Source organism: Babjeviella inositovora (assembly GCF_001661335.1).
Source record: "Babjeviella inositovora NRRL Y-12698 unplaced genomic scaffold BABINscaffold_9, whole genome shotgun sequence".
Lineage (NCBI taxonomy): Eukaryota > Fungi > Ascomycota > Pichiomycetes > Serinales > Babjeviella > Babjeviella inositovora.
The window spans coordinates 223,226-236,962 of NW_017566846.1; the positions used below are offsets into that span (position 1 = coordinate 223,226).

General features: G+C 50.5%; 6 protein-coding genes and 1 non-coding gene across 7 annotated transcripts; 3 read left to right on the forward strand and 4 right to left on the reverse strand.

The window, feature by feature from the left end:
* Positions 1–211: 211 nt before the first annotated feature.
* Positions 212–1,753, reverse strand: CDC37 (Cdc37p; the record flags this gene model as incomplete). The annotated part of the gene is made up of 1 exon (XM_019132887.1): positions 212–1,753. One exon carries the CDS (start codon positions 1,751–1,753, stop codon positions 212–214), a length of 1,542 nt encoding a protein of 513 aa, XP_018984040.1.
* A 913-nt stretch (positions 1,754–2,666) lies between these two features.
* On the forward strand, positions 2,667–2,738 carry BABINDRAFT_t253. Its single transcript has one exon. It is a non-coding gene; the product is annotated as a tRNA-Met (tRNA).
* A 70-nt stretch (positions 2,739–2,808) lies between these two features.
* BABINDRAFT_152346 (uncharacterized protein) lies at positions 2,809–3,892 on the reverse strand. Its single transcript, XM_019127238.1, has one exon. The coding sequence runs from the start codon at positions 3,653–3,655 to the stop codon at positions 3,125–3,127; it is 531 nt and encodes a 176-aa protein (XP_018984041.1). The 5' UTR covers positions 3,656–3,892; the 3' UTR covers positions 2,809–3,124.
* A 237-nt stretch (positions 3,893–4,129) lies between these two features.
* On the reverse strand, positions 4,130–6,304 carry BABINDRAFT_8958 (uncharacterized protein; the record flags this gene model as incomplete). The annotated part of the gene is made up of 1 exon (XM_019132888.1): positions 4,130–6,304. The coding sequence occupies one exon, from the start codon at positions 6,302–6,304 to the stop codon at positions 4,130–4,132; it is 2,175 nt and encodes a 724-aa protein (XP_018984042.1).
* Positions 6,305–7,474: 1,170 nt separating this feature from the next.
* Positions 7,475–7,756, forward strand: BABINDRAFT_162411 (uncharacterized protein). The gene has a single exon (XM_019129337.1). The coding sequence runs from the start codon at positions 7,547–7,549 to the stop codon at positions 7,712–7,714; it is 168 nt and encodes a 55-aa protein (XP_018984043.1). The 5' UTR covers positions 7,475–7,546; the 3' UTR covers positions 7,715–7,756.
* Positions 7,757–8,773: 1,017 nt separating this feature from the next.
* Positions 8,774–10,729, forward strand: ROD1 (Rod1p; the record flags this gene model as incomplete). Its single annotated transcript, XM_019131319.1, has 3 exons — positions 8,774–9,962; positions 10,059–10,208; positions 10,278–10,729. Coding segments are annotated over 3 exons (1,791 nt in total), but the record flags the coding sequence as incomplete, so codon positions are not given.
* A 657-nt stretch (positions 10,730–11,386) lies between these two features.
* On the reverse strand, positions 11,387–13,264 carry BABINDRAFT_172053 (uncharacterized protein; the record flags this gene model as incomplete). The annotated part of the gene is made up of 1 exon (XM_019130854.1): positions 11,387–13,264. One exon carries the CDS (start codon positions 13,262–13,264, stop codon positions 11,387–11,389), a length of 1,878 nt encoding a protein of 625 aa, XP_018984045.1.
* Positions 13,265–13,737: the final 473 nt, after the last annotated feature.

The window sequence follows — 13,737 nt, forward strand, 5'->3', positions numbered from 1 at the left end:
ATCGCCGAAACAGGCTAAGCGGAGGGGGAGGGTACAAAGACCTAACACAGTGTCTATAATTACTCTATTTGCATATTTCGGTGCTAAGGGCCAGTTTAGCATTGAATCCTAATTAGTTTCATCTCCGCAGCTGCTTCTCTCTACACCATATAGTATCTGGTAAAGCGATATACAAAAATTATAGCCATACACATCCATCCATACAATTTGCCTAATCGACAATATCGGCGGTGCTGATGTGGTCCTCGATCTCCAAGTCCCCCAACTCCTCAATCACCGGCTGGCCGTCGTTCTCGCGGTGGTACTGCTCCTGCAACTCCAAAAACTCCTCCTCGTTTTCCAACACCGCATTGATCCCAATCACGCCCGACTCGTCAAAGATCTCCAAGATGTCCTCGGCGTCATCAGTGCTCATGTGAAGGAACACTTCGTTGATTGCGTCCAACGAGCCGGTCCGGACGGCCTCCTGCATCTTGATTGGCAAGCGCAAGAAGGCATTGTAGCGCTGTACCTCCTCCGGGTCCACGGACTCAGCGTTTGGAAGACTCACCACAAGCTCGGTGCTTGGGTCCAAAGACTTTAACTGGATGGCATCGCCTTCCTCATTGTCGCGCGGCTGTTCCTGCTGGATCACCAAGCAGCGCTCGCGGATATGGTTATAGGTACGTTCGACGTCCTCGCGGAAGCCCTGGATGGCAGGATTGGGGCCCACACTCATCAACTTGCCAAAAAACATCTTTACGGCCTTCTGGGTCTGGACCACACGCTCCTTCTTGTTGGCATTGGCAGCGGTCATGCCCGCAAGCTGCGCGCCGTATTGGAGTAACAACGACTGGTGCACAATGTCACGCGCACGCGCCGCATTACCTTCCAACTGTGCGTTGAAAGCGGTCATGATTAATGCGTCCTTCTGCTGCTCCGTGACGATGAACGGGTGGAGGTCGAGGTACTTCGCGGAGGTCACGAGGTCCTTACTGGAGATGTACGAGAAGCGCTCGGTTTCCGGGAGTAATTCAAGTTCATCCAAGTCTTGAGAGTCGGCCGGGGCTGAAGTTTGAGTGGGCGCACGCGGGGTAGGTGCGGACGGGATAGGCGCAGACGGGGTAGGCACGGTCACAGGTCTCTCTCTTTCCTTCGCCTCCTTTGGATTGAGAGTCACCTTGGTTGGAAGTTCCTTACTTGGCTCTGCAACACCTTCCGACTTGTTCAAAAATGACTTTTCAAACCCCGTGTGCATATCCGCGCTGGAGATGTGATATGACTTTTCCTCAATGAGCTGTGCCAACTTCTTCTCCTGCTCCTCCATCACGCCGCCGATCCTCTCCCTGTGCGCAACCACTCGACGCCTCAAGGTTTCGGCATTCAGCTGTTCCCCGTCTTTCGTCATATCCTCGCCAATCTGCGTAAACAAATCCTCGATCATTTCGTTGTAGGTCGGCGTGTCCTGGCTGTCTTCGGACACAAACTTCTCCGCTGGGTCATATTTGGCACGCAACGCCGTGTCTCTGGCTGCCTCACTCGTAAACTCAGCATCTGGAAGACCCAACAAGTAGTCCACACGGAGGTTGAGGTGTTTGTACATTGCTGTTTGCACCGTCAACGTGCGAATGTCCTGGTCGCGCTGCGCGCGCTTCTCGTGGATGTCTCTTTGCTTCCACTTGATGAACGACTTTTTGTCCACATTTGGGTGAACCTCAATGTCGGAATCATCTGATAATTCAATCTTGTCCCACTTGGAGTAGTCAATGGCCATGGTGTGCTTGTAGTGAAGATACGTACCAGGAAGAAGCAATGGTTGGCGCTTAAAATCGGCCGTTTCTGCTTTGCGGCCAGAGCAGAGCCGGGCTACGTACAGGATAATATAGAATGAGGAAGCCCTAGATAATTGTTACTTGGCAGAGTCCTTCTAGGGGATAGGGGAAATAGGATTACATTGAAGGTGAAATTTCTTGTTGTCACTGAGCACCTACTTTTCAAAAGCAGAGTACGGCATTACAGAGGGGAGATATAGAGCAAGAGACATCAAAGATTGCATGGATAATCCTAGATCAGTCTGGGGGCTTTGCATCGGTATCGAAAGCTTGAATGAAGACCGGTGATGGACATGGAGGTTTAATGGTATACAGCCTTTTTTTATACGGTTTATCTGTTCTCTACAAGTTATTTGAAGCTACGATACCATATACATATGATGAAAAAGCAAGCCTCAGATCCAGGGCGGGTGCGCCAATAATTGCCTCGACACGGACAAATTGGTTTTTGGTTAGTGTATACAAGCACGTTTCGGGCTTTAATAGACAGTAACAATCGAGCTTGACGAGTTCTATTATACAGACAGGGGCTTGGTTTTCTGAGGATGTTAATCAATACTTAGTAACAGTTGTCAGGGTTCCAGCGCCTGTTGGTATTCCAGTCGGGGGGTTGTAATCAGTCATTGATTCACAAGTTACTTATCGTGATCTTCCACAAAAATAAAGATAATATTAAAACCAAGATCATTCTTAGATCTGGAAAACTACTTCCTTATATAGCTTTCTTCGGTGCCTCATTTGCTTTATGCGACAGGATTAGTTTCAGATACTCATTATCAAATAATCCTAGTAGCCTCAACTGGAACCTCATAAGGTTCCTGAAACAACTCTCTAACTCTGACACAGTTAACAGCTAGCGCTGTGGCGCAGTGGAAGCGCGCAGGGCTCATAACCCTGATGTCCTCGGATCGAAACCGAGCAGCGCTATTGTTCTTTTTTTACGTATGCAACATTCTGCCCATTAATTATGTGGTCTTACACTTGTTATCTTCAATACCGGGAGTTGTATTTATGTTTGATCCTTTATTTAAAGTGTGAATAAACAGGCTTTGGTCTACAAATTGTAAAGCTGGTAGTTTTAGACATACCTACTAATCTGGTATCGTTTTGATAAGACATGACACTTCTCGCCTGTTTCTATAGAAAGATGCTCCCTTTATTCACAGATATAAAACAGAATACTAATATACAAAGTAGCGAATAGAGACGTCTATGCTCGGGTTATGCGCTGCGCGAATGTGAACTCACGAGTGTGAGCTAACTCGCAGATATGGCACGTGCATTGTATTCGGGTTCAAATACCGCCACTCGAGCTAACGATAAAACTCTGGCTTATTCACGTTCAACCCGTACTCAGACAACGCCGCACTGAGATCCTCCATTGTCAAGACAATCTTTGCTTGGTTGGCAGTCGAGCCACCGCCGGAAGACGTGCTCCCTGCCTGCTGCGACGCAAGTAGCTGCCGCGCCTTGGCCTGCGAGTTTGAGACCGACGCCACCGAGCGGATGCGCGAAAACTCGTATGCGTCTGTCGCGATATCTGAGATGAACTTCTGCGTTGCCAACGCCAACACACGCTTAATCTTGACGTCACTGCAGTCGAACCCGTTCTTGGCCAAGTAGTAGTCAGTGACCGCATCTGGAATGATCGGAGCAAAGTCATCCATCATGTCCACAATCTCCTTGAGCGTTTTGTCCTTGCGGCTGAGCTGGGGCAACTCGGGCACCATGTTGCCGTTGAGGTCCTCGCCTTCGCTTTCATCAAAGAGTGCGTCTTCCTTGTTGATTTCCTCGTCCACGTCCATGTCTAATTCAGACGGCGGGGCTTCGTTGGCGTCAGGCATGATAGATGTATAAGTAGGTCTAGCTGTGGGTGGGAAGCTGGCGTGGGAGAGATGTCAGGGCCGTTAAGGATTGCATTTTGGCTGTGTGCATATGCACCTGTGTGTGACGCACGACCCCAGCCAGAACAACTGTGTACCAGCTAGATAGAGCCAATTCTCCGTATATTGAAGTATGACTCGAGGGAGTTTACAGTTTATTGTTACTTTTTTTTGTTGAATATAGAATGTATGTGGGTGTTGGCGAAGACATGGTGGGACTATGTGGGGGTCTCGGCTAAGATGCATAAGCATGTATACCCCACTTGCGCTTAACATCTCTGTTTAGCGGCCGTTTGGGGTGTACCAAAGACCAGGAGTTCCGGTTCCTCTGTTATAACGCAGTCTTCGAAGCCATATACATTCCCCTTTGACTGCTTGTTTAGAGTCCGAGCGGTGCTCTCCCTCTACACGAGTCCAGACCGCTTCACTTTCCTATTAAATCTCCACTTCGCCTTCGTTTTCCACGTTTCCCGGAACCTTTGACTCTCCGCCGGACAACTCCGACGGCGGTGTACTTGCGAACGGATTCCCCATCGTGTGCAACAAGGCGGAGGAACGTGAGTCATAGGAGATATCGCCCTTTCTGGACGGCGGTGATCCTTCGTTCTGTTCTGTGGCCTCAGAGTCATCCTCAATCGTGTGATGCGTATCGTGATTAGCGGGCGATAGGGCAAATGGCAACACACCGCTCGCGTTATCGTCCTCATAGATCCTCAACGGAGACGAGGGCATGGTGCGGAAACTTTCATTGGCCTTAGTCATCGGGGTTTCCTTGTCACGTTTCGGAATATCTACGGGGGTCTGTTCGACGGGTGTGGCTTCGAGCCCCTTGCTAAGTGGTTCGGAAAAAAGCTGGTCCATCCAGGACGGGTCCTCGTCTTCCACCGCCATTGCTCCGTCAAACTTGTATGGAGAGCCACTCAACGACACGGGAGACGATTTGCTCTTTAATGACCGCCGGATCAAGTTCTCAAATTCAACCATCGCATCGTCACTCCCCATCTGCAACATCTGGTCCAACTGTACGTCTTCCACCGCCGGGGGATGGTGTAGAGGGGTGTGGTTTTCCTTATTCGCTTCGTCAAAATCGCTGAGATTGATCACTGTGGTGTTGCATTTCGCCGCCAACTGCGGCAACGGATCGATATCCGTCATGGGGTTGGTCGGGTCGGCGGTCTGGCCCTCTAGAAATGTGAAATCATGGATAAACGAGTCTGTAGGGGTAGTGGTGTACGGGCTGGAGAAAGCTGGTTTTGTCATGAGCTTCGAGGCCACTTTAGAGTTGAGAGTGGTAGGAGTCCGCGAGGGAGGCAACATGGATGACTTTCGGCCTTCCATTGGGGTTGAAACAACCGGCGGGGGGGATGAAGGGGCATTGATAGCTCTGACCTCGGGACTATGGTTCTTGGCACTACTCTTGTAGAGCTTCTTCCGGTGGTACTCCCGAACGGTCGTTCGAGACCGCATCTGGCCCTTGGCCTTGGCATATTCCTGGCACAACGAACACATGAAGTTGTCGGACTCCCCCGGGAGGTTGCGGCGCCGCATTGCAAAGTAGTACTCGCGCACACGCTCCGCCTGCGAGCTAAAGTCGTACCAGATGATGGTATCGCTGAGATGACAGTTGAAACATGTAATGCCTTCGTTTTGCGCAAAGAGCCGGTCGTACCTCTCCGCGTCAAAGTACTCGCTCATGACCACTGGGTTCCGCGGGGGCTTGGTCTGTACGAGCGGAACCGTTTCGTCCTCGCTTTCCTCGGACGCTTCGGAGATGTAATCGTCCGAGTAGAACGTCCGGCGCTTCTTGCGGCGGCGGTTCCTGGTGCTCAGCTCCTGAAGCTGGATCCTTCTAGTTTCCAACTCCTCGGCAGTTTTCTTTTTGTGGTCTAACTCGGCAATCTTGTCGAGAACGTTGGGGTACCAGCCCGGGGCGCGGCTCTTTATGGCGGTGTTAAAGATGCCTACGCTAGGCATGGACTGGGTTCTTGTGGCCTTGGTGATGGGATTCAGCGCGGGGTTGGGACGATTCGCAAGGATGTTGGCTATGTTCGATGGGTTTCGGGAAGGATTCGTCTGGAATTGGCCCATTGGTGGGGTCGCCTCTCGGGGCTTTATTTGGATCTGTGAAACACTGTGCGACTTCTGCGCTCTGGAAACATCCACTTTGTTGAACCTGAGGCGCACCTCAAGCGTTTTGGTCTTTCTCCCAGTTAGCAATGCATTGAGATTCGAACAAACTTTTCCTGGAATCATGATCATCTGCGGCTCATCGTCTTCATCGTCGCTTTTGCCACCGTTTTGCAAGATCCGTGACACTCTTCCGTGGCCGACCAACGGCTGGTCCGGCTCAAACACGTCCGTGGCGTATATGGCGTAGTCCCTGGCGGGGTCCGCAAATAGCTCGGGTGATGCTTCCATCACACAGCTGAGGATCAGAAGGATGCTGATGACCCCCAAATCCATGTCGTCGACTTCTATTGTGCGTACCGGCTGTGGCTTCTTGGAGCGCGCGAGAAAGCTGGTGTGGTCGTCGAATGAGTAGAGGATTTTCAATGCCATCTGGTGTGTCTCCGGCATGGGACTCGGTGAGCCATCACGCTGGTATGACATTGTGGAGAGAGTGGGTATAATGGGGGTGAATGCGGTCGTCAAACGTGGTGTAAGACTATGACTGTAACACAAAACGGGACGGTAAGCAGTTTGTTACTATAGACGTTCTGTTGTGTTTGGTAGGACGTTTGATGAATCTCTGCTTGTAGGGGACGTCGTTTTGTCTTGCTGAAGTGTATTTCGAAAACTGTGTTTAGAGTTTGCGAGTGTGATGAAAATGTAAACAATGAATGTTGCGGGTTCTGGTCAGCGAAGTGGTCGCGTTTTGCTGTGGTTTTGAGTTTTTCCTGTATTGTGCGTTTTGAGTGAGAGAGAAAATATTCCTGCTTTGTTTTGATCTCTATAAAGTGAGCCAAGCCTGTCAAGCTGTGGTTTGCAGACACTTTGTTGGTGGCTCAGACCTTTCACATCCTGCATACATGCCCCAGGGGAAAATATCGTGTTTAACGCGAACGCGTTTCGGTGCTAAACGCGAACCCAGTGGGAGGCTTCTATCACGTGACAGGTGCGGCAACGCGTCCGGTGCAGTACATTGTTGTTTTTGTTTTCCTTTTTTCGGACTATAGTGCATAAATTGAGTGTGACCACTTACGGGGCACGAGCGATGAGACAAGTGGGTAAATAATCTGACCGTAGAGAGTGACTCGTTCTCTGATATAGCACCTTCGAGGTGGTTGCTCTGTTGAAGTATACTTTGATAGTGCAGATCTGCTAGCCCTTTTGGGAAGCAGAGGACGATCTAACGCGTGCGAATTTCACATCTCGAGTGCCAGTGCTGCGAGTCATCACGTTCGCAGGGTTAACACCCAGATTTCCAACGGCTCGGTGGCATTGTCATATTTTAGTTCGTATACCGTACCAAAACAAATAACTCTTGTAGAGATCTAAAACTTTATTCCTTTGTCATAAAGATGCTTTTCCGTGATTGATAAATTAGTAATTATTCCAAATTTCTAATGGAGTATTTCAGAGTGATGGACCGTCATTATCGTGTACAGGGATTAGTGACGCTCAAGCAGAGTTATTGTATGTTTCTAATAGTCATAACGGCCTTGATCATGCATACAGATTTGAAGTACAATCCACCGAACCTTCTATTCATTACTTTCTCTTAAATTGACGTGACTCATCCTCTGCGTAAGCATTTATAGCTTTTCTGTCAAGCGGGGTGTTTGGCTCAAATATCAGCGTATGCCCGCTGGATAGGTCATTGCCTTTTGCCAATAGTGTTACTATAGAAACATGTCTACGATAGAGGCCAGGTGGCAGATATTCCGTCTGGAGTCGACCAATATTACTGTAGACTCAAGAGTCTATTCAAACCTAGCCGTATCTTGGATAAGAACATATCCGTTCAGCTTCCATTGGTCCTTGTACATCCGCTTGGCCAACTTCGGGTCGATAAACTAACAATATCTTGAGGTAAAACCCTCTGGTGACACTCTATTCTGGCTGTTGCGTGGAGTACCCTAGAGTTGGCTTCTCTGAGGCGTCTTCTAAGACTCCCATTGGTCAGACATGTATCTCAATCTATTACAAACCGGAAAGACTGCTGCAAATCGGCGCTCTTAACAATAAATCCCGGGAACATTACCATATCGGGAATCTCCCCGGTCTACGCCCCTACACTATCCGCATCTCATGAGTCTGTACGACTAATTCTACACAGTGGGTAGCCTAGCGGTAGCGTTTACGGTAATTTCTATGTATTATTCATCTATCGGACCTCCGTTTTGCCTACAAGTTCTATTCGATAGCCCGCCTCGTTTCGGAACAATCCCTTCCAATCTGCACGAGTTGTTCCGGGGTCGGCACTTCCGGAGACTGCCAAAAGTTGCCAGGTTAGATAACACACGGTTACGTTTCTTAGACCACATGTTCTCGAGGGAAATTTCAACTAGGAAAGGCGATCTATTGTCAGTTGAACCAAAAAAAAATCCATTAAAGACAGGCGACAAATTCTACTGTGAAATATGAAGGGAAGTTCCCTCAATGGTTAGTCGGCGTCAGGCGACGCACAAAATTTTCCTTCAGGCGAATTGCTTTTTCTGCAGCCTCGTCACTAATCAGGATCCACACCCTGCACAGAAGCGTAATCATTTGGGAAAAACTTCGGCTTGCTTAGGGAAAGCGATAGCCTAGAGCCACTACCTATTCGTTCGTATTTCCAAGTCTTGAGGCATATTCTAGAAAGATACAAGTCAACTCAGTTGTCAAACTTCTCATAACAGCTAATCCCGCTCTTTTTTATATTTCCAGCTCAGTTTTGTTTCCATCTCATCCAGTCTGGTTCACTTATCTTTAATTCAGTAGACAGCCTGAACTCCAGATCCCAAATTGACAATCGCAGTCGAAACATCGTTGGTTTAATCCTTATCCTTTGGCGTCCAAATTCTCAGCCGTAATCGTTAGGCTTTATTTCACTCTACAGCCACCCTCATCCTATTTATTATGGTGATTTTCAAAAAAGACACGGCCAAGTCCGCGGCACTCTTCGACATTCGCCTCAAGAACCTCGACCGCGATGTGTTGTTACTCAAAGGCCCTCCGAGCGAGGCGAACGCGGCGCTTCTCCTGGGAAAAATCGTGCTCTCACTCTTGGAACCAGTGAGCATCAAGCGGCTCTCGCTCAAGCTCTACGCAACGCTCCGGCTCAACTGGACGGAAACGGTAACGACCGCCCAGGGCACACAAATTCCCAGACCAATCAAGTACGAAAAGCGGATCTTTGAGCTCGAATGGGATGATTTCGACTTGGACGGGTCAGGACGGATGAATAGCCTCGGCGTCATTGACCCCATCTCTGGCCTCACCTCGCCCGGACGTGGCCAATCGCCAGGGCTAACTCGGTCGGGAAATTCTTCCTCCTCCTCCCTTATAAACCTCCGCATGTCCTCCACAAACCTCTCGGGAGGTGCGACACCCCACGGTAACACCTTGCCCCGTGGAAACTACGACTTTCCCTTCAGTACAATCCTCGATGGCTCCATTCCCGAGTCCGTGGAGGGGCTTCCCGGAGGATCACTCGTATACCGCCTCCAGGCGAAGCTTGAGAAGACTTCGCGGTTCTCGACGGCTATCGTTGCCAAAAAGCACTTGAGGGTCGTGAGAACCGTCACCACAGACGCGGTGGAGCTCTCTGAGTCCGTGGCGGTCGATAATACCTGGCCTAAGAAGGTCGAATACAGTATCAGCTTGCCGTCACGGGCAGTGGCAATTGGCTCCAGCGCTCCGGTAAATATTCTCCTCGTGCCGCTCCTCAAGGGCTTGAAACTAGGCAATATCTACATGTCATTGGTAGAGTACTACTCCTACTGCGGCGTGTTTGGCCCAACGTGCAACCGCGAGCGGATTGTGTGCGAGAAGACGATCCCCCTGGCGAACGACCTGGATGAGGAGTACTACAGTGAGGACAAGTGGGAGGTTGACACGTTGCTCAACGTGCCGGCGTCTTTGTCCATGGCTACCCAGGATTGCGATATCGCCAGTAATATGAAGGTCCGTCACAAGTTGAAATTCACCATTGGTTTGGTTAATCCGGGGGGTCACACGTCGGAGCTCCGTGCTTCCATTCCGTTGTCGTTGTTTATTTCGCCATTTGTGGCCATCACCGCAAAGCATGAGGTTGATCCCTCGCTCGAAACCGAAGATAACATTGGTGCCGCGCACATTGAGGCGAACGAGGAAGATATCTTATTTGCCATTGATGACGAAGGGACGGTGGGAGACGATACCCATCGTCTGCTGGAGAGAGTCGATAGTTCAACCAACTTGGCGTCCCACACCCAGGGAATGATGGCCCCGCCGGTATATCTGAAGCACATTTACGACAGACTCTGGAGCGATGTGAGTCCGGGCGAGTCACCACTAGCCTCAGGTTCGGTTACCCCGGCATGGCCGGGAAGTACTAGCTCCGGTGGCAGCACCTACGGAGGGGTTCTCTCGTCCAGCGCTGGTAGCAGCGCCCAGGCAGGAATTCTCTCGCCCGTGCACATGGGTATGTCGCCCATGGATAGCGCCGCCTCCATGCACTTGGCCGAGAGCTTGCGTAAGTTGCACTTGCAGCGGCAAGAGAACCCCCAGGCCGGGTTGTCCTTTTCGGTCGGAGGAACCAGCGCCGCGGCAGACGCGCGTAGCCGCGCGGTATTTAGCTTGGATAACGACGAGGAGGAGCACAGCTCTGGCGCGCAAACGCCGATCCCGGGCGACCAAGCCCGGCGATTCTCCCAGGGCGAGTCGAGACACCCAGCTCAGCTCTTCTCGCCTGGGGTTCTCTCGCCCGCGCAGCACTTGTCACGATCTAACTCCACCAAGGACTGGGACGCGACGGTATTATCGCGCGTTCCGTCGTACACCGCAGCACTCCGCACGGAAGCGGCCGAAGCGGTCTTGACACCCACGTACGAGCCGCCAATTCCCGGCTCGTACTTTGCGTCGGTCGCGCACACACCATCTCCACCACTCGAGAGCCATGTGCGCACGCACACCAAGACACACATTGGCTCGCGCACACTGAGCGCGTTGAACCTCCGCGGTATTCGCGGGTATGGGCATGACCCTGCGAGCAAGTCGCACGGTTCTTCGAGTGCATCGTCACCGCTGCACTCCACGGATGTCTCGTCGACAAACTTGGCGGGGCTCCACTCCGCCGCGTATTCGACGTCGCCAACGCTGACGATTCCTATCCCGCTGCATCACATACGCGCGGGCACAGCTTCACCGATGGGAGGCGCGATGAATAGCGCGAACACGAAGCACATGTCGTTATTCCACTTGGGGCACCGGTCCAAATCATCAATGGGTCTCTCGTTTTTGCACAAGAAGGAGTCGAAATAAATGGGATTGTGGCAAGACTAAATTGAATTTAAGTGTTGGCTGTAGGAAGGATGCAGATATGTTTTGGGTAATTAGAAATACCCATAGGCGTATTTATTCAATCTTATTGTGTAAATGTTTGGTTGGCCGTAAAAGCGATGGGTTTTATATAAACATTAAAGTATATCTTTGCATATGCCAAACACCCAAATCGTATCAATATATTGTGCCATATACATATATTACGTATATTGCATAACACACCCTTCATTCTTCGTCGCTTTCCTCAAAACCAAAGCTAAACGCTGGGGCTTGCTCCACACCTAACTTCGAAGCAGTCAATTCGTCCCACATCTTGCTACGCACGATTTCCCTACTCGCCAACTTCTTTTTCATCTCCACCGCCTCGAGCTCTCCCAAGGATTCATACGCGGCCGCAAGGGTCAGACCCATGTCTTTGGCAAACGCTTCATTTGACGTATCAAGCAATAATTGCTCAAACATCTCAAACACTGGCATCAACAAACACTGGCCGTTCATCAAGGTCTCGCCGCAGTCCTCCTCCTCAAGGTGACCCACGGTCTGCGTTTGCTCGGTGGCCTCGAGGTAGCGACGGAACTGCACCAATCTGAGCCCTAGAGGTGACTCCTTACCCTCTTCACCGGCATACCTCTGTAGCACGCGCTCCAACTTGGCCTTGACATCCGCGGGCCGGAACCCGGAGATCTGGTGGTTCTTGTTTTTCAAGAAGTTGAACACCTTTCCCAACAGCGGCCGGGGAACAAAGTTGTGGGTCAAGGCCACACAGTCGTCAATATTGATAACAGAATGCCACCAACCCGCTGGAACGTGGATACACTCTCCAGGATACGTGACCCCGATGAGACAGTTCCCGGAATCGTTGGAAATCTTTATCGTATCCTGGAAAAAGCCCCCGATAAACCACTCCGCAATGCCCACCGGAGACGTCACCTCGCTCTCATCGGTGTCGGTTCCCACGCCCGGTGGGGCAAACTCCGGAGGCAACATGACCCATAACTTGCGCCCGGAAAGGGTTGTATTCCAGGCGGACGTATGGTTCGGGTCCTTGTGGAAGGTGGAGCCACTTCGGGCCGGGCCCACAATCAACCATGCGTGATCAGGGCGACACTTTAGGGCGAAGGTGCTAGTTTCAGATGCATCAGACAGATTCTTGTTGGCTTTGTCACCATCTATTTCGTCAAAAACAGTAAATAAATCATATTGGAAACACTCAGGAACACGATACTCCTGGATAAGTTCGGTCATAGCCGGGGATTGGCAGTCAAAGAGGTACAACGGTGACTCGTCATGGTTCTCCCTGAAGTACTCGGAATAAAACGAAAGCGGCCACTTGACGGCTTCCTGTCGGAACTGGACGTCTGGAAACCTCTCCACCAACGTTGCCAATGTCCATTCAGGCCACCTAGCGTCTGCCTTAGTGAGAATGAATGGCTTGGTTACCCATTCGGCGTTGTATGCATCACTGTTCATGTACGCTTCGGAGAGACGCGGAATGCGACCCCTATCGTTGGTATTCTTGCCCGCACGATGGCTGTGCTCCTCCTCCGCTAGTATATTGCGTAAAACCGTGTCATAGTCAATCGTAGAACACTGGAAGGATCGGAATAGAGTGTCACTGAAAAAGAGGTTATCGGGGACCTGGAACACCTGTTCGTGCTTGACGTACGAGGGCAAGTCCAAAAGCGTCTTCTTCCACGAGCCCTTCCAGTGCTGGATACCTAGCGGGAGCTTCGGAGCCATAAGACCCTGCTCGAGGTGTTCCTTTTCCTCCTGCAGTGCCTTTTTGATGTACAACTTTCGCCAGAGCTCCTCGTCGTATGTGTAGCAGTACATCAACTTCGACACGTGACTGAGCGCAAGGAGGTCCTTCGGGTTGTCAAAGTAGGATAAAAAGTCCACTATGAGCTCGTCAGGGAACCCAGAAAGGTGTCCAAGCTGTGCCCGTCTGAAGTCGACGCATTGGGCCGTGGTTTTGCTGTCAAGGAGGAGCGAGTTACCGGACGGTCTGATGTTGAGTGGATGCCTCGGGGTGACGGTGTGGCGTGGCACCGAGCGCTTGATGCCAAACACTTTTTGTTTCTTTGTTGGAGGAGAAAAGGTCATGGTATGGGTTTTATGGAATAAGTGAACAAGCCTGGTTGAGTATTGCCAGCCTTGTAGAGATGTCCTACGTGCGCATATGCATGAAAAATTTTAGAAATATTTCCACGCCATTCATGCAGGGCTGATCGGTGGTATACCTGGAGGTTGGTATGAGGGATATTGAGAATGAATTTCAAGCTAGATGAATATAAAGCGTCTTACAGAGTATATGTAGAGTATTGAGTATAGCTTGTGGAAGAGCTGTGTGTGGAGGATAAGATGTTACATAAATACTGGCGAGAACGATTCAGGTCAGCATGTAAGTTGAAGTATGAGGTATAACACAGCATTTAGATGTCTGGCTCCAAGAATTATCACCCGTAAGTAACATCACCCGTACATCGACACGGCTTCTCTATAGGCTCACGCTATGCAAAAATACCTACATCTATTCGATACCGTCTTCAACCCCCAGACTTTAGTTCGTAATATAC